Source organism: Apis florea, unplaced genomic scaffold, assembly GCF_048593485.1.
Source record: "Apis florea isolate Af1SG1 unplaced genomic scaffold, ASM4859348v1 contig_3068_pilon, whole genome shotgun sequence".
Classification (NCBI taxonomy): domain Eukaryota; kingdom Metazoa; phylum Arthropoda; class Insecta; order Hymenoptera; family Apidae; genus Apis; species Apis florea.
Window position 1 is genome coordinate 343,866 of NW_028256700.1, and position 23,102 is coordinate 366,967.

Below are 23,102 nucleotides of genomic sequence, written 5' to 3' on the forward strand. Positions count from 1 at the left end.
ATCTAAATATTTCATTTCGTTTTTTTTTTTCGAATCATTATCTCAGAAAAATCGTCTTCAATGTCCATACTATGAATATAATCAGAATTAAAATTATAAAAATTCCAAAAGCAGAATACAACATTTGAGTTTTATCGATGTTAAATATCGCCGTAAATAAGATATATAAATTCAACATTTGAACAAATTAATTCAATGAAATAACAAATATTTGAAAAATAAATTAAACGAATAGAATTTCATTCTAATTATTTTACAAGTTCTATAATAGATATATTTATATAATAAAAAATTTATATAATAAATAGATCGATAATCATATAAAGCAAAGGGCAATGTCACATAATTTGATCAAACCTCCGAACTCTCCAACAGTAGGATAACCTGTCATCGGTTACCATAGTGATCATTGTTTCCCCTAACAACTAACATGGCGGAGGTTGAGGGTAAGTTTGCATATGTCAAACAGTCTCTGTTAGTATTTATAAAACTACGGTGGTTCGTCTAACACAAATAACGCGTCGAGAGATCCTAGTGATTGCCGCGTAAATTTTTCTCGTGCTATACTTCCGTCCAGTTCCAGTTTCACGGGAACCGGGGCCGTTTTCTAATAATAATATACGAGAACCACGCGGACGTGAAGGTGTTCAGACACATAAACGGAAAACGAGAGAAGAGTTAGCGATGGATCCGAATTAATATTTCTGATCTCCGATCGCATAGATCGGTTTTTTCACATGAAAAATTAAATAAGTGACAAGAGGTAAGATGATATTTTTAATTGTGCGGAAACTCGAATCGATATTTGGTGAATCGATAATCGATATGTGGTCTCGCTACAAGTACGATCGAACGTAATATATAATGGAGTATTTATGAGATGAAAAATAAATATAAAATATTTTATTTACCCATACATTTTTCGATTTATTTTGTTCAAATTGTATAATATTTGTTTAATGGATTGAATTTTATTTGATAATTTATTTATTTATTTAAATTTTTCAAGATAATTTTATTGACTGTTCCGTCGAAAATTAATTTTACCGCTTTTATGTACCGAGTATACTCGGTTGATAATGTAAAATGCTTTACGACCATATTTATTATTATGAAAGTAATTTTTGTTTGTTACATAACTACTACTACTACTAAAGGTAATAATCATAATCATTTCTATTTACAATCAGATATAAAATTACTAATGATTTATGTAATATATTATTATTTAATTATTATTAAATTGAATTTGACGTATTCTTTACAGTATTGATCAAATATCTGTGACGAAACGTACACACGACATCGACACATTAAATCATTATACTTATTCATGATCTATATCGTGGTTTACTGGTAATTATAATCTTTATCGGGAACGAAACTCATAAAATAATAGTAAAAACACGAGCACGAGTCGATATTTTTTTTACAAGTAAACTTCTACTAGGTAGCAATTTTTCTTTTCGTTTAATAAAGACTATCGAACTATCTTCATCAACTATATACCGAATAGTATATTATTCAATTGATTATATTCAAAATCTTTCAAATTATAGAAAAGATGTAATTCTTTTCTTTTCTTTTTTTTTTAATAAAATTTGAACATCTCTATAGTCAATTCTTATTTGAATTTTTTTAATTACTCTTAAACAAAGATAAAATATATTTGCTTTACTTATTGAAACCTTTTTGCGTAACTGTGAGGAGAGAAAAGGATCGCAAAATATTCGACTGTTATATAAAAGTGTTGGGAAAAGGTTGGGAAACACTGGTCAAGAAATTAGATTGAAGTACTTAGTTCCCTTCATCGCGCGAGAGTTTCAATCCCATCGCTATTAAAAGGAAGGAGCGAGCGCTCCTGATGCTCTCGTAGTGACACTTAAAATAAACCTCATTTAACAAGAGAAGAGAACGAGATCGTGCGTAGACGTTGCGTACAAGAACAGCCTCGTGGCGATGGAGAGGCTCAGTCGATGTGTCTCCATGCTCTTCGATGTTGTGCTGCGTTTCGAGAAGAGGTATCGCAGGGGCGGATCTAGGATCTCCCTACGACCACTGCTCGTTGAAAGAGCGACCTGTCGGCTTGGAAAAAGTAGTAGAATCCGGACAATTTCGTGAACCAGGTGAGATTCGTGCGTGGAAAACTGGAAAAATACATACTTTCCGCTTTCTTGCGATCGTTTTTTTTCGTCTCGCTCGCATTTCTCATCCGTTTCTTCCCTGGTTAACAATACCTGGTGTAAATATTCAATTCTTTCATATTTACTTAATATTTCCTTTCTCGTAGAGAAAGTTAGATACAACAAGATTTTCAAGAACGTTTTTTAAGCTCATCTCGACGGTTTGATGACTATAGAAATTTCAATACTGGTAATATCGTGAAAAATAACGCACAAATGAATCGAATTCTAAAATTATCGTAGTATTCACAATTTTTAAAATTTGATCAAACACAAGAATCGGTATTAATCGGAACGTAATACTTTTTTCACGCTCGATCGATTTCTTCCTTTTCTTCTTCTAACTCTCCTTGACTTGTGTTTACGTACCAGAAAAACAATCCGCTCCTGGAAATTATGCACTCTTATAAATAATGCAGAATTCATTAGAGATTCTCAAGAAATTGTCGTTATCTTTTTTGCTTTACTGCGTAACACATTTTCTCGAAGAATATTCCGCATGATAAATGTACGAATAATACGTCATCCCGTGTCTCGTATCATAACTCTTCTATCCAAATCCATCTTAGATCCAAAATCTCGTCCTTTTTTCTTCGATCCTTCGAATTCTTTCGCTCCTGAACGAAATTGTCCTTCGAAATTGTTCTTCGAGTCGAGGAAATTCAAAGCCTTATATATCCACAGTTACGTTACACCCCCTCAAACTCACCTTGGAAACTCGCGCTATCGCGAGGCGAGAGTATAAGAAAAAAGCGCGTTGGACGCCGCATAAGGAGTGCAAAAGGCATCCGTCGTTGGCGATAAATAAACACCGGCGTCGGCACACGGATTACGAATCCGGGCGTGAAGGTGACATTTCGAGAAAAAAGAAGGCAAGAGCGTAACGCGTGAGCAACGTTGAGTGGTCGTGGTTGGCGAGTGGTCGGGAAAGCGAGGGAACGGAAGGGAAGGACGGCTCGTGAGAGTAGGAACAACAATATCGGGCGCACGGTGTTCAAAACACGAGCGTGTATAGCTCGTTAACGTTTACGTTGTCGTTGCGCCAAAGAAGGAAGGTTGCTCGGGCCGTGGGCGGGCAATTCTCGCGGGGGCGACACCTCGTCCTCATCCACCACCTCCTCCTCCTCCTCATCTTCATCGCGGTAGACGCGTCGCCGTGTTAAACGGAATCGTGCAGGTGGCCGCAAAACAAACCGACCGATCGCTTATCGATTACGAAAATATATTCGCTCGATCCCGATCTCCTCGCGCTTCCATTCCTTGTCCCGCGCGACACCGCGATAGGCACGAGAGAAATTAGCTACCGTAGCCGCGAGCACAAGTTCTCGGTCTCAAAATCGAAATAATGACATGTTGTTGTTGGTCGCGTCTCGAGAGAAGAATAAATATAGAATTTCGAGGAGTTTGGCGAGTCGATTTTTGATTTTTTCGCGATACGAAACGAAAAGATGCCAAATTAACAATCGTTCAACAAAGAATAATCTCTCGACGCGTTGAAACGCGCTTTTCTTCTTTCGTTCTTCGCAGTCTGAGTCAGAAATATTGTACGTGGATGGAAGGAGGGATTGTTCTCTCATACGCATCGATGATATCGGTTCACCGATGTCGAGTGCCGCGTTTCGTTCGTTCTGACTCACTCTGCTCCGTATACGGGCGCATTTCGTGTGGATGTCGAACAGGGGGATCGCAGCAGCCGACTAATTCTTGGTAAATGGACACAGATGTGCCGCCCATCCTTCTCCCGTGCGCGATATGCGCACGGACATTTATGCCTCAGTCGTTGGAGAAGCACGCGAGGATCTGCGAGCGGTCGGCGAACAAGAAGAGAAAACCGTTCGACTCGGCCAAGCAGAGGATCCAGGGCACCGAGCTGGCCGAATTTTTGCCCAGGCAAGAGAAGAAGCGACGATCGCCTGAAGAGAGATCCTCCTCCAAGTCTTGGAAGCAGACGCACGATGATTTTCTACGGGCTATCCGCGCGGCTCGCAACGAAATCGTAAGTGTTTTTTCTTTTTTTTTTCTTAATTAATCCCCGAATTGTGGTGAAGAACGGAGAAGAATGGAAAAAAAACTTTATCGGTAACTCAATCGTTCTGTGTTGTGAGTAGTAGTGGAAAAAATGTGATGGCGAATATGTAAACGGGATAATTGGGAAACGAGAGATTGGATTGCAGGTATTGGATCGAGATGAAAAAAAGGTGAATAGAGAGAGGCAGCACGAGGTGAGAATTACAGGCAGAGCGCAGATTAACCCAGATGCATCGCGAATGATGCAAGTGCATTCGTGCGTGCGATGACTTCTCTTTGCAACACCATTTTCTTAACAACGCTTGCTTCGTTCGAATTCTCTTTATCGCGTGTCATACGCCATTATCTCTCTCTCCCTCTCTCTCTCTCTCTCTCTCTCTGATAAGAACTTATATATAAACAACTTTCACCGATTTTTTAATTTCTTTTCCTCTTGTATCTTTTAGATGGACTTATATTAACAATCTCGACCACAATTTCAATTCCTCCTATCCCGTTTTTTAATTTTTTTCCTTTTGTATCTTTTAAATGGAGTTACACGAGCAACCGATTCACGATTTCAATTTCTTCAATATCAACGTTTTTTATTTTCTTTTCCTTTTTATATGAGTAATCTCGACTATTATTTCAATTCCTTCATCATCAACATTTTTTAATTTCTTTTCTTCTTGTACCTTTTAGGTGGATTGGTATGAGCAACTTCCACCGATTCATTCCTTCAATATCAACGTTCTTTAATTTCTTTTTTCTGTATCTTTTAGTTGGACTTATACGAGTAATTTCGACAATTTCAATTCCTTCAACATCCCATTTTTTAATTTCTTTTCCTTTTAGGTGGACTTGTATGAGCAACTTCCACCGATTCACGATTTCAATTCCTTCAACATCCCATTTTTTAATTTCTTTTCCTTTTAGGTGGACTTGTATGAGCAACTTCCACCGATTCACGATTTCAATTCCTTCAGCATCAACATTTTTTAATTTCTTTTTTTCTCTATCTTTTAGTTGGATTTATATGAGTAATCTCGACAATTTCAATTCCTTCAACATCAACATTTTTTAATTTCTTTTCTTCTTGTACCTTTTAGGTGGACTTGTATGAGCAACTTCCACCGATTCATTCCTTCAACATCAACGTTTTTTAATTTCTTTTTTTCTGTATCTTTTAGTTGGATTTATATGAGTAATCTCGACAATTTCAACTCCTTCAACATCAACATTTTTTAATTTCTTTTCTTCTTGTACCTTTTAGGTGGACTTGTATGAGCAACTTCCACCGATTCATTCCTTCAACATCAACGTTCTTTAATTTCTTTTGCTCTCTTTTAGGTGGACTCGACCATGCAGAAGCAGTGCAGCACGACGATCACATCGAGCGCGCCAACGCGGGCCAACGAGCAGGGGATGTGCCCCACGTGCAATCGCCACTTCGGCGTCAAGGCGTACGACAGGCACGTGGCTTGGTGCAAGGAGAGGATCGCCCGGGTTCCGATCAGCCCAGCGACGAACATCGCCAAGGAACGGCTGGAAGCGCGGATGAAGTATCGGGCCCCGGCCGTGAAGAGTCGTCGGCAAGCGACCCGCGAGAAATACTCGCCGGGCTCGGCGATCACTCTCAGCGCTGGGAGCAAGATGTCCCCCAGCTTGGTCCCGAACAAAGCCAAGGAGAGCGCGTCCGCACCGTCTTGCAACAACAAGAGCAACAACGACACCCCCGTTAAACAGAAAACCATCCTCGTGTAAGTCGCGCGTGGACAAAAATTGTGGAAGAAATTATTAAACCCTTTGCGTTTCATTCTTTTTTTTTTTTTTTAAATATCGCTTAAATAGATTCCTCTTACAAAGAATAATACAGCATCGAGTGGTTAGATTCTTTTATCCGAAATTAGATCGTTCGATTTGAAATTGCTTCGATGAGCTTGATCTATCGGAATAACGAAATTATTTCTATTCGTTAAGAATTAAAATAAGAATTAAAATAACGTAAGAAGATGAGAAATAAGAATGAAATAAGGCGAATGCGAGAGCACGTTGGGACGCATCTCGATGATCATTATTAAAACATCACACAACAAATATAAACTCGACAAATTTCCTTTCTTCATACGTAACAGTTTTACACATGCTTCAGAGAAATCGTCTCGAGATTGTTAATATTCGTGCGCAAAGGGGTTAAAATAACGTGGAATGAATAATAATTACAATCGATCGCAAACAGTTTCGCCGATACTTGTTTCCTTCGTAATTTCCAATCTTTCTCTTCCCACAGTAGACGTTCCAACCCGATGAAGGAGTCCACCTCGACAATTCCTCCGATCAAGTCTCGACTGGCGGATCGTGCGAATAGGTAAGCCGAGCCATTCTACCATCGTATCTTCTACCGTACAACCGACACACCGAGGAAAACTAGTATATATATATATATATCTATCTATTAGTAGGCGGTTTAGTTAGTTTAAAACGCGTGCATGAGGAGAAGGAACAGGGAACAAGGTTGTTCGTTTCGTTCGTAGAGAGAATATTATACGATAAGCGCAAAAAAAAAAAAAAAAAAAAAAAAATGCCTGATGACCTTCTCCTGATGTCAATCATCCTTGATCCCGTTTCCTGATCCTCAGGCAACTCGAAGACGACGTCGGCCCGTCCACCTTTCGACCTGCCCCCCCTGTTAAAAGAATCTCCCACCTCCCAGTCCCGCCCTTAAAAGCGCATAAGAGAGAAAATTTGGAGGAGTGGAACAACAACACCGTTCCAACGATCCAATCGTCGCCGAGATCGTGCGACAAGAGACGCGAAGCGACGAGAAAGTCGCAGGCAAGAGCGAGGCAGGAGGAGCAGATCGGGCAAAAGGCGAGGCAGCAACAACAGGAGGAGAGGTGGTCGCACGGTCAAGCGTTGCCCTCGGCCAGGTCGTTGAGAATGAACATCGTCTCGGCTAGAAGCCAGGGGAATCCGAAAGTGAACGATGTCTCGATCAACGACGAGATCGTTGGGGTCACGGTGAAGCCTTGCAACATATACGAGGCTAGCCACGAGTTGACCACGTGGAAACAGATCGCCGAGACGGATCAGACCAAGGCTACGATTCGAAGGAGGCGTTGCCAGAAACGGGGGACGGGAACCAGGATCGAGAACGTTCGCGAATTTTCCTTGAACGACGAAGACGAGGACGACGAAGACGACGACGACGACGACGACGACGACGACGACGACGACGATGACGACGACGACGACGACGACGACGACGAGGAGGAGGAGGAAGAGGAGGAGGAGGAGGAGGAGGAGGAGACGAAGTTGAGCTCGAGGAGCGAGAGCGTGAATTGGTCGTCGACCACGACCACGTTGAATCAAACGTACTCGTTCAGGGGAACGGCGAACGACGAGCGTGCGAGGAGCAAAAGGTGGAGGCCGGTCAGGCACAGCCCCCGCGTCGAGTTCTGCTTGAAAGAGCCGGTTGAAAAATGCGTGCCGGATCAGGCGTTGCACGCCTCATCCCTGTTCGCCGGCGAAACGGGCAATAATCGGGAGTGTTACGATCCGCCAAATGCCTCGGGCGAGGCGCAATCGAAGCAGGAGGGCGATCGTTACTTGGACCATCACCCGTCCCCCGTCCCGAGGGATTCCAACTCGGCGAGGAGCGGCGAGAAAATCACGTTCGAGAGATCGACCGGTTACAACGAGGAGGGGGAGGGGGATCTCGCGATTTTGAACCCGTCGTCGAGAGGTTTGGAGGAGAGGGTTACGGGGGATTACGGGAGTGGGGGGAGGGGGGAGGATGAGGGGAGGGAAAATTCTTGTTCCCTGCCCGTCGGGAAAAAGGCCGAGTGGGAGGGGTACGAGGAGGATCGTGGGGGGGGCAAGGTGGGGGAGGGTGAGGAGAAGGGGTTGAGGAGCGAGACGAATTGGATCGAGATGGAGCCGGCCTCGTTCCTCACCGAGATCATGCTCCAACCGTCGAGATCGAGCACCCCGTTCGTCAGCTTCGAGGCTCGTTCCACCAGGGAGGAGGAGGAGGAGGAGGAGGAGGAGGAGAGATACGAGGAGGCGGGGAAGAAGGAGGGGGGGGACTCGATGGGGTGGAAGTTGGAGATCGACACGGAGACGGGTTCGGAGGTGTTGTATCGCGTGGAGAACAACAAGAGCGGGGGGGGCTCGAATCCGGGGTTGGAAAGGAACGGGTCGACGAGTTTCGCTTCACCGACGCTGCAAAAGGAGAGGAAGGGAGAAAAGCTACCTTTCTCGAGGGGCGCTAGGTCCTCCTCGCTGAGAAGGGAGGAGGAGAAAGCGGCGGCCCGATCGCCGATACAGAGGAAAGAGGTCGGGAATCAGATAAATATTTGCCACTGCTCGAAGGAGGTATCGTCGAGGTGCGAGAAACGCGTGGGCGAGGATTATTCGATGGTCGATGCGAAGGGAGGAGAATCGCGACGATTGGTGGTGAGCTCGCGAAATCGAGGGAACTCCAACTTGGACGAATTGGAGAGGAATTTTAATTCGGACGCGATCGAGTCGTCCACGAGCCAATTCAACACGAATCCGGACGCGAAGAACGGTTTGAGGAACAACGTGGAGGAGGAGGAGGAGGAGGAGGAGGAGAACGAGGAGGTTGAAGAGATCTATTCGGCCAAAGATTTCGATTGCGACAGCGATAACAGCGTGGAGGATCGGGCGCGGGAGGCGACGAGCGACGATCCGAAATGTTCGAGGAGAACGGAGGAGAAAACGGCGAGGCGAACGCTTCCGAGTTTGCGATCGATCATTTTGTCCGAGTCTTGCGTGAAACTGAGCCAACGCGTCGAAATGGAGGATTCCGCGTCTGTGTCCACCTCGAATCGATCGACAGCCCTGAAATCCCGGCGATCGAGAAGGGTAGAGATAGAGAATAAAATTCAGGAGAACGTGAGTATCTTGAATGAGAGGAGCGGAGAGAGAGTTTAGTTGCGTCGTTAATGGAACGGCGTGGATAGACATGTGACGGATGTGAAGCAGGTCGAGACCGTGGAAGTGGAGACTATCGAGGAGATCGGAACCAGGAACAGAAGCATAAAATTTCGAATATTGCCGGAGATAAAGGGGACAGGTGTGCTCGCGAAGAGGGGCTACGACGATAAAGAGAGAACCGATTCTCAAACGTATTGGGAGAAAGCGTCGAAAGCAACGAGGAATCGTTTGATCAATCTCGATCCACCGTATCAGGGGGCGAGCAGGTTTCTTAAGAGAAATCCAAAAGTTCATATCCTTTCCCCCGTTCCAAGTAGCTCTTCCTTGGTTAACCGCAGGTAGGAATAGGAATACGTTTATTTACGTAGGAACGATCGTTATTAATATTTACGACGCCTTTTTTATTATCCATTATTCTCTTATTATTTAACTATCCGATCGATCGACCGTTTCCTTTTTTTTTTTTTTTATTCCTTTGCGCGTTAATTTTAGTTTTTAAGGGGAGAAGAGGTCAGAATAGTTAAAAATTTTTCACTATTCTTTTGCTTTTCACGTTGTGTAAATATGCGTGTACGTGTATTTATTGCGAGATGAAAATATTAATTTTCGCGATAACGGGCAAGTTATTATTCCTAACGATAGCTAACGATATTGTAGGAATATAAAACTGCCATTACATCCTGTATGGAGCAATTACGTGCGCAGAAGACCGGATTTTAATCTCTTACTTAGCAGTAGAACGTAAGTCCCAATCGTGGATGAACGAATGACGTTTCCAACACAGATTTTTCGTTTCTTGTGTTTCAATTATTATCCAAAAAAAAAAAAAAAAAAAAAAGAAAAGAGGAAAATTCCAATTCCGAACAAATTCTGCTATTCTAATAAAAATTGAATTCACTTCGATTTTTTGAAAAATTCATTTCATTTTTTTTCTTTCTTTCTTTCTTTCTTTCTTGAAACGAAAGTTTCAAGCCCTTTAAATTAAAATATCACGGGGCATGATTCGAGCCGCAAATCTTCATCTTGGCACGTTCTTTGATGTATCGCATGTAACAACGCCACACGAGTTTACCCATCACAATCGTGCAAATATTTGCTACGAAAACCGGGTAAAGAACATGCTTTGCATGTTTGGCCTGGGCTGAAAGGCTTGTTCTCCCTGTTTTACCCTACATATCATTGTCTTTTCACAGTATCGCATTATCGATCTTCTTGTTCATCGAACGCTTCTTAGGAATAGGAATTCAGAAGAATCGAACGATGTATTCGTGTATAAGCATGAAGCAAGGAGAGAGAGAGAGAGAGAGAGAGAGAGAAAGCGAGAGAGATGGCAGATTTCTTCGACGTATTTTCGTTTTATCGTCTTTCGTTTCCTTTTCGCGACCACTTTTACCACATTCTTTACTTCGAGCATCTTCTGTTTCTCAAATATGCCTTGTAACATATTCTTTGTTATTGTTTTTTTTTTTTTTTTTTTTAAAACGAGACTTTTACATCATACACATACACACACGCGCGCACATATACACACAATGCACCGATGTTCGAGCAAAAAAAAAAAAACAAAAGACGTTTCTTTTCGAGATCTTTCGAATTATTAAGAAAAAAAAAAAAATATCGATCGATCCACTGTTTGGCTGTGTGGACGCGACATAGAAAAGAGAGAAATAAAATTCCTTGGAAAAAAACGTCTCTTTGAAGGAGGGATAAAATTTTGAATCTTTTAATCGTGATTTTCAGCGGGAAGGATTACGATCCTTTCCTATTGGCGGAGCAACAAATGAACGACCTGCTCTCAGACACCAGCGAGCAATCCGTGGCGGATAGCGATCCATCGATCGAGCAAAATTCCCGTCAAAAATCATTCCCTCTCTCTCATTCCTCGGCATTCGTCAAATATCCTTGCCAATCCTCGCCCAATCTTTCGAGGAACGTTAATGAAAAACGTTCCCCCTCGAACGTGGCTCCTCGAACGGAACTCGACGACCTCGCCTCGGACTTCTCGAGCGATTCCACCGAGATGAACTCGTTGTCCCGGGAGGTCGTCTTTCTCGAAGACGAGAAACAGTCGAAAGATTCGAGGGAATCTCCGGTCAGAGAGTTGGGTAGACGGGTGATCATCGATAGGTCGAAAGCGTTGGGTGGGGACGGGTCGGTCGAGGAGGGGAGTAAAAGTGGTGGGGGCAAAAACGTGGCGGCCGGCTCGGACAGAGCTCGTAGGATCGCGGAGCCTAAAGTGTCGCCGAAAATGATTCGACCTGTGGTCAATCGTTCTCTGTCCGTTCGCGCCTCTTCCGCGCCCAAGGCTGCCCAAGAACGCGGGCAAAAAAATCCCGTCCCCAAGATCAATCCCCACGACGAGACGAACGTGTTGTCTCGTAAAAATAGGAATTCGAGGAATAACAATAATTTCGCTTTGAACCTTTCGAGCAGCAACTTGAGCCTTAGCTCGATAATATCCTCGGACGTGGACATGAAACGATCGAATTCGGTGTTCGACGAGTTGATGACCTCGTTCGAGGAGGATGAGAATGGTTCGTTCGTTCCATCCTTGAGATCCCTTCTGAAAACCGATTCCTTGTCCAGCCCGGTCCACGGAAGACACCGCAACGGCCGGATCAGCGACGAGGAACTGTCTTCGCCCGAGAGCTACAAGAGGCAGGATCACAATAAAATGAGCGGGGATTCCGCGTACAGCAGGTAATTTAATTTATTCGGATAATCTGCCTTCTTCTTTACGCTATTTTTTCCATCGTTCGATGTAGCACAGTGTGATCTAGCTTCCCGCGTGCACCTTAAAAATCACCCTTCGATTTCTTCCTCCTCTTTAGTTTAAATCGCAAATATTCACACCACGGACGCAGCACCAACGACGTGGCCGGACGTTTCGACGAGGACGCGTCGAGGAATAACCGTCGTGACGGGGACGGAGGTGGTGGGATCCACGTGACCAAGTGCAAGATGTCCAAGTATTGTCATCAATGCGGCTTCAAATTCCCAGAAACCGCCAAATTTTGTTGCGAATGCGGCATCAGGAGGCTCGTGCTCTGAAACTTCCAGCTGATCGACAGCTATGAACGACTTCGAAGAAGAGGCGATCAACTTCGAGTAAATTGTCAAACAATTCTTCGATTCGTAGACATTTTCTTTTTTTTCTTTTTCTTTCTTTCTTCTTCTTCTTCTTCTTCTTAGACAAAAGGCAAAAAAACTTCAAAACTTTAAAATTGCAGATAAGATGATAGAACGATACGAATGTAAACACAAGATTCAAGAACAAATGTCGAAGCACGGATGATGATAAAAAATATATATATAATATCGGCACACGAAGGAATTGAAAAGAAGAGTTTATTTTAAATATTTGTGAAACTATTTAGAGAAGAGAAGAATTTTTATTCTTGCAGTTTAGAATTGAAAGCTATGTATCTATCTACGTATACTCTAGTCACACGTTTTGGCTATGTGAAATTTAAGGGAAGAAATTTAAAAAAAAAGAAATAGTGAAATTTATCTGGTATATCAAGGAACACGGAAGAGGAAATCTGTCGAGAGCAAAAGATAACTGAGATTTCTATTATATATATATATATATATATATATAATATATATATATTTTTTGATTAGCAAAAGAAAGGATTAGATTTTAAAAATTTAATTGATTTAAGATTTCACGTCCTTCCAATATTCAAGATCAAATTTGTTCTATATGAAGATTCGTATGAAACATTTGGTACGAAAATCGAATAAGAACGAATGATAAAAGTTGTAGAACGTAATACGATGATATTGTTCATAATTATTCGAATTATTTTTACGTGATACGTAAATATTTTATATTTATTGGAATAAATGGATATGATAAATTTACAAATATATATACGTAAGATCTAAATTATAAATTTGAATCAATAGAGAAAAATTCTTGGTAAGAATTATCAGATTTATTCATATAATAACTTGGCATTAAATTCTGATTGATGGAATAATCGATTATTCGAATAATTGTGAACAATCGATTATTACAAACGGATATATTTTATTGAAATTTCATTAATTTATTAAGTGTATGCGTTATTGAAAGAAAACTTTACGTTTGCTTTTTGTTAAACAGCAAGTACTTAACGCGAAGGGACGAAAAGGTATGATTTTATAGTAGCGTTCTCGGTTACATTGTTCATTGTTGGTAATATTACTCACGCCTCTTTTTATTCATTCAGCTTTGCGCCTGTGAACAAGCGATACATTAAAATCCGTCTTCTTTTTCCCTATTCTATTTATCCTCGAATAACAATTTTTTTACGCTTTTTATATTACGCGAGTGGGCACGAACGAAGAAGAAAAATGAAGATGAAAATCGTATCACGCATTTACTCGAATCACGTATTTTATAAGTGTATGTGTGTGTGTGTATGTGTGCAACAAAACGATCGTAGCGTAAGTTTAAAGAAAGTATTTATTAGAAATAGGTGAATTGCTAGTACAATTTCGCGCGTTCTAATAACAATCGGTTATATATTGAATCGTTGCTAAACTTATAACAAATTACGGGTGAGTAACCAAATGCACCGTTTTTTTTTTTTTTTTTTTTTTTTAATATAATAACAAGGTAAATAACAACGTAAGATTTTTATTGAAAGAAGAATGAAAGCTGAATATAATAGCCGCTACAAAATCTGCCGAAATAACGTTTAATATCCTAGTGATGAAAGCGATTCGTTACTTATCTATCCATTCTCTGGTGTCCAACGAATACCAAAGTGAAAAATCGAACCGATTAGCAAAGAGATATAAACCAAACTAATTGTATACTGTCCTAATAACGTAACAAATTGTCTATGTTTTGAACTGTATTTTTGCAAGTGCAATAAAGTTATGCTTGTACAAAATACGAGTACCTACTGTGCTACTTTTACAACGATCCCCTTGGTACTCCTTGAAAACAGTCATGATTCACCGTTTTACTTCTTTTATTAAATGACAAGCAAACGAATATCACCTTGTTCACGTTAATTATACTTCATACCGCATACCACGAACTTCAAGAAATAATGTTGCGATCTGTGAATCATTTGCCGCGATTTATCGCAAGGAGTAATGTAATTATCAGAAATATTGATTTTTTTCTTCGATGAATAAACTTGATTTTTACCTTTCCGCTTTTCTTTCCAGCGATTTCCTTCGCAAATCCAGCATTTGAAGCAGGAAAGTGGTCGGTATTTTCACGTAAACTTCAGTCCAGGTCAGGAAAAAGTGAAATGTGGTACAGACACGAATGTAAAGAATTTTTAATACAAATTTCCCATTTCCATTCAATCATTTTATCGAATCTACGGTATTTATGAATTATTCATATTTTAATATCTCGTATATTTTTTTTACAGAATTATCCCGTGATAGATCATTGTTACGATGTTGTGGTTGTAGGCGCGGGTGGTGCAGGATTGAGAGCCGCCTTCGGTTTAGGTAACTTTATCACAAATCACAGTTACGTGATTTCAAAACTAAATCGAGATAATTTTTTTTTTTTTTTTTCCATTTTTCTTTTCCATTTCAATTTCAACGTTAAATTCTTTGTTAAATAGGAAGTAAAGGATACAGAGTGGCAGTGGTTACAAAATTATTTCCAACGAGATCTCATACCGTGGCCGCTCAGGGAGGAATAAATGCCGTCCTTAACAACGACAAGGATGATAATTGGCTTTATCACATGTACGATACCGTTAAAGGATCCGACTGGTTAGGAGATCAGGATGCGATACATTTTCTAGCGAGAGAGGCACCACGGGCCGTCTACGAGCTTGAAAATTACGGTAATTTTATAAAATAAATATCAGTGTTGGAAAATTGAGAAATTAAAAAAAAATAACGAAAGACTATGAATATATATATATATATATATTTTTGATTAATGAAACTACTGTTCACTGGAATGGAAAGAAGTCTCACGAAAGGAATGCAAGATTTGATCGGTTAATTTGAAAGGGAATGTCTATTTTTTTAGGCATAGAATATATATAACTATAGATATATTAATATTGTATCAAAATAATTAATAATTTCGAAAATATTTCAGCTTCCAATCTTAGATGATTATCTTTAACGTAACTTCATAAATGAAAATAATTTTTACAATTTTGAATATTTAAATTATAGCTCTTCTACTATTATGCAGTACGTGGTGTCAGGATCATTCTCAACAAAGCGTCTAAAGTGGGGATAGGCGGTCCTAGCGAAGGATTCCTCTTGCCCCTGTGCCCCTGTCCCACGTGACTTCTTTCCACCAGTGAGCAGTACTTTGCTCTACTTTAACGTAACGTAACGTTGAAAAGTTTGAAACTTCTCAATTCAACGATCTCTTTAACGATGTTAAAATATATTTAATAATTCGTTCACGATGAACAAGAGTTAAAAGTTTTTCTTAAATATTATATTACATTAATGATAATGATATTTTAGGCTGTCCTTTCAGTCGTACGGAAGATGGAAAAATTTATCAGCGTGCATTCGGTGGTCAGTCGTTAAAATTTGGAAAGGGTGGCCAAGCCCGTAGAACTTGCGCCGCTGCGGACAGAACCGGCCACGCAATACTGCACACTTTATACGGACAAAGTTTACGTTACGACGTGCATTATTATGTGGAATATTTTGCTCTTGATCTCCTTATGGTCGGACGATGCTGCAAAGGCGTAATGGCGTGGGAATTAGAATCCGGGCTTTTGCATCGGTTCAGGGCTCATCATACGGTAAATTCGTTTTTCATCGATGTCAGGATTGAAATATTTATTATATATTATAACGGTATACTGTATTTCTTTCTTCTAAAATCTTTGGTAAGAAATATTTTTAATACTTTATTACAAGAATTAATCGAGACGCTGTTTTAATATGAAATTAAGATTATTCTTTATCGGTTTTCAAATTTTAATATATTATACAGTGGAACAATATGTTTTTATGTATAATATTCATTTTACTGAATTACTAAATTATTATTTAATTTTTCAATAATTTTTATATAAAAACATGTTACTCTGCTAAATTCTGCTAAATTTCGGATTATATAACATATTCATGGGCATTTTAACCGTATGTTGAGAAAAAAAATTCCAGTTTATCTTTAGCATCACGTTACTGTTATTCCACGAAATACGTGACGATCGTTCTCTGAATTTTAACAAGAATTTTGCTTACCATTTATATATTTATTATTCACTGATGGAAAGAAGTCTCGCGGGAGGAATACAAGTCTGATTGGTTAAACCATGGTATTTATCACATATACTAATCCAAAACGATCTAAATCTCGATGCATTAGCGTAAGCATAGAATCCAAAGAATTCTAACGTATCGATATAATATAAAAATTTTTTTATTTCTCATAATATGTGTAAGTTATGATTTATAACGATAGTTTAATTTATAAATGTAATTTTGTATTAAGATAATAGTGTAGTTAAGATAATAATTATATGTATACGAATAAGACATATTATCAAAATAATTAATAGCTTCAGAAAATATTTCAGCTTCCAATCTTAGATGATTATCCTTAACGTAACTTCATAAATGAAAAGAATTTTTACGATTTTGAACATTCAAATTATAGTTCTTCTATTATTTAATGTGTGGTATAGTTAACAAAGCGTCTGAAGTGGGAATAGGTGGTCCTAGCGATGGATCCCTCTTGCCCCTCCGCCTCACTTCTTTCCACCAGTAAACAGTATTTGCATATACACATAATACAATTCATATACATGTATACATGTATATGTATTAATTTTTTAACGATAAATCTACCGATTAATAATGCTTCGTTTGTCGACTCTTTGAGGATTAAATTTAAAATCGATATCGAATCGAGATAATATAAATATAAATATATAAAGAAGCTGACACTTTTTGCAGGTGTTAGCAACAGGAGGAGCGGGAAGATGTTACTTCTCTTGTACCGCGGCTCATACATGCACTGGAGATGGCCTTGCGATAGCCTCCAGAGCAGGGTTGCCCCTTGAAGATATGGAGTTTATCCAATTCCATCCAACCGGTATTCGCGTGGCAAAAAAAGGAAAACAGAATACGAAACCAAGAGTAAATGATTTCCGCGTTTAACCATGTGATCTTTCTTCCAGGGATATATGGAAGCGGCATTTTGATAACGGAGGGCGTCCGAGGGGAAGGTGGAAAGTTGGTAAATGCTGAAGGAGAATTCTTCATGGAACGATATGCTCCGAACGCGAAAGATCTCGCATCTCGTGATATCGTCTCCAGGGCGATAATGATGGAAGTATTGGAAGGAAGGTGAATTTTTCAATAATGATTTTTTTTCAAATCACGTACTGTAATTAGATTGTATTATATTAATATTTCTTGAATTATTATTTTAAAGAATACTAACATAGTTGACATTTTTTCGTAAAAAAATCGTAGATGGAGAAAAATTTGGAAATGTATTATATATAATATTATATAAGTAAATTTATAAGTAAGTTTATAAATTTGCTGTCAAGTAATAAAGAAAACTCGAATCTTCGTGATAACTTTGATAAAAAATTGACATGTTTTCCAACAGTTACATAAGATAAATTATGTAAAATTTAGTATGATGAATTCAAAGTTTCTAATAAAAATAAAAAAAAAAACATAGTTTGAATAATTCTGTATTATTTTTTACTAATATTTAATATTTTTTATTTGTTTATGATACTTCCGTATGATATTCTTTTTAAATTACTTAAAAATTGTTTAAGATCATAAAAATTATTCTTAGAAAAACATCTAAAAATATATTCCAATCTTTATCAATCTTATAATAACACTTTTCATAATTCATTCAGAGGTGTAGGTTTCAAGAAGGATCATGTGTACCTGCAATTGCATCATTTACCATTAGAAACGATACGAACACGATTACCAGGAATTTCACATTTATCTTGGGTGTTCAGCGGCGTGAATGTGGAAAAAGAGCCGATACCAGTTATTCCTACGGTACATTACAACATGGGTGGTATACCCACAAATTGGAAAGCGCAGGTAAATTGTAAAAACAATACTATAGATGACCTAAATAGATCAGGTATAACGTATGAATCATCAATTAATAATTCTATGGGTAAGGTTCTGTCGCGCGAGAACGAGGAGGATACCATTATCGATGGACTTTGGGCAGCAGGTGAAACTGCATGTGTATCCATCCATGGCGCCAATCGATTAGGCGCCAACAGCCTTCTAGAATTGGTCGTTTTTGGCAAAGCAATTGCCGATCAAATTGACTGTTTAACGAGACCTGGTGAACGTCACGAGGATTTATCAACCGTAAGAATTTTATTATTTATGGTCTATTTTCGTGAAATCGACGCATATCGAGTATTGCAGAAATATTGCAGAATACTTGACTAGTTATTTCGGCCAAAATCGTCGAATATTAGATAGTCGTTCAACTTTTCTTTTTAATAAATTTTTCATATTCTTTCTTCGTTTTTATATTGATCGAAGGAAAAAATAATATATTTTTCTAAATAGTATAGTTTTTGGTCATCAAACATTTCTTTTTTCCTTTAAGGATATTATATTTTATATAAGTAGAAAATTATTTTTGAAAGTTATTCAAATTATATTAGTTTCATTATTGATAAATTATTGATAAATTCATTTAATAAAAACAAAATATTATAATGTATTTTTTGAATTTTTTTCAATTTCTTTTACAATATAATAGAAAAAAAAACTATAATTCTATTTAAAAAATTCAAAGTAATCTTTAAGTATATTATTTATATAATAATAAACTAGTTTTGAAATGTCTATTTAATATACTTAAAAAAAAAGATAAAGAAAAAGATAAATTTTATTTATTTATTTTACTTATATTTACTTATTTTAAATTTTATTTATTTAATTTAATTTTAAACGATTAAAAAGTAATGATATCTCATATTAACTAATTAATAAATATCTTGAACATATATAAGAGATATAATTCTTCTTATATCTAGAAATAAATCTTTAAGTATTGACTAATAATAGCAAAAAGTACACAATATATTAATATAGTATATCTTGCATCGAATATTAAAAAACATTAAGAAATAGTAAAAAAGAACAACATTAAAAAGCTATAAATGAAGATAACAATCGATGTTGTAAATTACAAGCATGTAAATTTATCGTATGTTTTTTTTGTAACGTTATCTCGTTTTCTATTCTTAATGGTGACCCACATATGAGGCAATCAAGTTATCAAAGTTCAATTGGAATTTTTATAATTATTATTATTATCGTAATTATGCATTGCATAATTAAATATTATTTAAACTATTATGAACTTTAACAAGAAAATATTAATTGATATTTGTTTCTTTAATCTAATATTAAAATATTTTTTTGAATGTTATATTTTAAATTATAATATTAAAAAGAAACAATTTAATTCATCAACTTTCATTCATAATCCCCTATTCAATAAACACTTCCGTTCAACAATGAAATTCGAATCGAATTGATTCGAATTCAACAATGAAGAATAGAATACTAGCTATTATTAACTTCTATTATCATTTTTCTTCTGATGAGTATATTTCAAACATTCATATTTGTATACAGTTGATTGGCGAGGACACTATTTGCCGTTTCGACGCAACACGTCATGCAAAAGGTTGTGTTCCTATAGTCGAACTACGGGAAGAAATGCAGCAAACTATGCAGAAATATTGTTCAGTATTTAGAACCTGCGATACATTACAACGAGCATGTCGTGAGATGACGCGACTTTATACCTGCGATTTGCCGGATCTATGTGTAGGTGAATTGATCGAAAAGTTCCATTTACGTAAGATCGAACTATAGTCTTAACCTGCACGACATTCAATGCTTCTTTCACAGTTGCAATAATTGTTATATAATTATTAATTAACGAATGATATGAACAGAGCAATATCTCTGACTTTCCGCCAAATATTGTTAATATATTTTACAAGTAAAAAATGACAAAAATATTTTATTAAAAAATTATAGCAAAAAAGTGAAATAACATTTAATACATTATAAAGATTAGTATCATAGTATCATCTAACATGTCTAACACGTTGAAATGCAATAATAATAAAGTAAATCAAATTAATCACATATTGATTTTATACATTTTATATCTATTCAAATAATTTTGTAACAATATGTTTAAAGTTCTTTTACGCAATAATTTATTATTTACTAATATTAATTGATTCACAAGTTATAGGTTATGAATTTTGATTTTACTATTTAAAGAAAAAAAAGATATAAAGAATAAACAAATGATATAGAAATTCATGAAATTTATTTCTAAAATTTCATTTCATAATTTATAATTTATAAACATTATTAATAATTTAATTATGCAAGAAAGTACACATCGAAATTTTTTCTATTTTCTATTAAATATTTCTATTAAATATTTCCAATTTTATAACACAGCTATCAGGAATTTCACGTTCAATTTACTGTAGGTTCAAGATCAATCACTAATATGGAACACAGAACTGGTAGAAGCTATAGAATTACAAAATATGATGTTATCTTGCATGCACATCGTTTACGCAGCAGAAAACAGAAAAGAGTCTCGAGGATCACATGCCCGTGAAGATTTCAAAGTATTTGCAATTTTCGCAATGTATTTAATATATAACTTATTAATTTTCACGAAGAATTCAAACAAAAATTATATTTGTAGGAACGAATTGACGAGTATGATTATGCGAAACCGCTCGAAGGTCAAAAGAAGCGGTCGTATAAAGAACATTGGCGCAAACACACACTTACATGGGCTCGACCAGATGGTTCAGTGAGTTATCGAACTTGTCCATATTCTATTATCGTTCATTCTGCAAATATATATACATATGTATATATGTCTATATACATTCCTATACTACAGAAGATCATACAATGGAATTCTATTTATTCAAATCAGTCAAAACGAATAGTTTTTATGACTAGAGTTATATAATAAGAGTTATATCTATTACTATTATCTATAAATTTTTATTCAAATAATAATATTTACGTATAAATAAATTCAATAAACGAAGAATTTTGTTTAATTTGATAATAATTATAATTTCATTCTAATGAATAGACTTCTATTGTATATCTATTATATTATACTATATTTTCTGAAAGAATTTTTTATTTCTTTGTTTAATATAAAATTCGAATTTATTTGCTAACTTGAATTCAAAGTTTTATTAAAAACATTTTATTCATTTTCAAAAACTTTCTTATTTGTAAATATATTTAGATTTGCCAAATTACATAATACATATACATATGTTCTTTTTTTTTTTATCATCTTTAGATTTCAAAAACATTTATTGTATTTTACAGATCAGCATTTCTTATCGTCCCGTTATCGATACGACACTGGACGAATCAGAAGCCCGACACGTTCCACCAACAATTCGAATATATTAAATACGGTTATGAAACTGGTAGATTTTTTCCAATCTTTTTCCTCGTTTTTTTCGTCTGGTTCTATTCTATTTTTTAAATTAACGCATTATCAATAGCTAACATTGTTCATGTTAGTGTAGCTGATAATTTAAATATGAGCTCAATTCTTTATCTTGAAATTACAACGACGAACATATATATTTCGTTGTTTGTAGAAGGTTCGTGAATTCCATATAAATTTTGTTCATCGCATGCAAACAATGTTAATTAATTCTAAACAGAAGTGGGGATTTATCCTTTTTATTTACATATTAAATAGTCAACCAATCGTCAATAACAAACGGAATTATACATATATGTTCTTCAATTATACATATATGCTTCCGAATGAAAGTCATTTTTTCCTGCTGTTTATGATTACTTTCGAATATTATAGTATAATTAAAAATTAGCACTTGTTTTAAATATTTTCAACAAGGTGAAAATGATTATTTGGAAATTTTACATCGATTTGCTATATTTCGTAAGATCGAATCATTGATGAATAATTGACGTGCATAAAACGTGCATGACGTTATTACATTCTATATTATTTAATTACATTCGATGTATATGATAAATGCAACGAAGTTATATAATTAAAAATATATATAATATAATTTTACGATCTCATTGTATCGGATATAAAATATAACAATTTCAAATATATTAATCTAAAAAATTTTTAATTTTTTTCTTGAATCTTGAGTTATATTTTGACTTGTAAATTGAGTTTTTCAAATATCATTAATTTATTATGTGCTTTATATATTATTATATCTTTATAAACAAATCAACAAAACTTTTCAATAATTATTATATAAAATATATTCATAAAATATGTAAAAGATTTATATCATTTATAAGCTTAGTCATGAACATCTACACTAACTATATACGTGGAAGTTAACCTGTTTCATAAATTATTCCTATAGCAACACTAATACTTGAATTGTTATTGTGTTAGTAGCATCTGGTTGAAAGAGAAACCTGCTATGTAATACCCCACCATATAGCATAAAGTTTATCTATGTATGTAGAGACGAGCCCACAAAGAATCAACCAATAGGGAAGCAAAATATACATCGTACCGCCAACCCTGGAGCACGATAAATCTTTTTTATTTTTTCCTTTGCGTGCAACAGGAAATAAAGCTCGATTAAGCACCGTTAGTGACTATGTTAATAACTTTGTAAAATGTTTTACAAAATTAATATCGTGAAATTCAAAATGATAGATTTTGAATATTTTAAAACTTTTTAAAACATTTTAAAATCAATTCGCATAGAATCATTATTTCATTAAATATAATTAAATTTAAAATCTAAAATGTAACGGCTGTATAAATATAAATAATGTTACTTCTATATTTAACAACGAAGCTTTATAGTTTTCAATTGATATTAATTCTTATAAAAGTTTATTAAATGAATTTAAAATTTTTAGCCTTTTTTATTTTCATTTAATTTTTATTACTCAAATCATAGG

At 36.4% G+C, this 23,102-nt stretch overlaps 2 protein-coding genes and 1 long non-coding RNA gene across 6 annotated transcripts; 2 read left to right on the forward strand and 1 right to left on the reverse strand.

Moving 5' to 3' along the window:
* Positions 1-1,851: 1,851 nt before the first annotated feature.
* Positions 1,852-13,754, forward strand: LOC100864583 (uncharacterized). The gene is made up of 11 exons (XM_086908119.1): positions 1,852-2,126; positions 3,905-4,179; positions 5,541-5,950; positions 6,481-6,558; positions 6,830-7,308; positions 7,390-9,110; positions 9,201-9,490; positions 9,810-9,893; positions 10,893-11,852; positions 11,984-12,260; positions 12,383-13,754. The coding sequence occupies exons 1-10, from the start codon at positions 1,997-1,999 to the stop codon at positions 12,201-12,203; spliced, it is 4,647 nt and encodes a 1,548-aa protein (XP_086764245.1). The 5' UTR covers positions 1,852-1,996; the 3' UTR covers positions 12,204-12,260; positions 12,383-13,754.
* On the reverse strand, positions 2,405-2,832 carry LOC147657589 (uncharacterized). The gene is made up of 2 exons (XR_015292084.1): positions 2,651-2,832; positions 2,405-2,570 (listed from the first exon to the last, which is right to left on the reverse strand). It is a non-coding gene; the product is annotated as an uncharacterized LOC147657589 (long non-coding RNA).
* LOC100864701 (succinate dehydrogenase [ubiquinone] flavoprotein subunit, mitochondrial) lies at positions 13,745-22,462 on the forward strand. Of its 4 annotated transcripts, none has more exons than XM_012495008.3 (13): positions 13,745-14,248; positions 14,322-14,426; positions 14,534-14,615; positions 14,735-14,962; positions 15,609-15,895; positions 17,058-17,196; positions 17,282-17,450; positions 17,987-18,182; positions 18,267-18,464; positions 19,752-19,946; positions 20,633-20,776; positions 20,857-20,967; positions 21,510-22,462. In XM_012495008.3, the coding sequence occupies exons 1-13, from the start codon at positions 14,201-14,203 to the stop codon at positions 21,594-21,596; spliced, it is 1,989 nt and encodes a 662-aa protein (XP_012350462.1). In that variant the 5' UTR covers positions 13,745-14,200; the 3' UTR covers positions 21,597-22,462. The 4 variants fall into 4 exon arrangements, 2 of the variants coding, with proteins under 2 accessions (XP_012350462.1, XP_086764262.1); XR_015292079.1 differs by having other exon boundaries at positions 14,054-14,248; positions 15,609-15,982; positions 19,752-19,950; XR_001113142.3 differs by having other exon boundaries at positions 14,055-14,248; positions 19,752-19,950.
* The last annotated feature ends 640 nt before the right edge of the window (positions 22,463-23,102 follow it).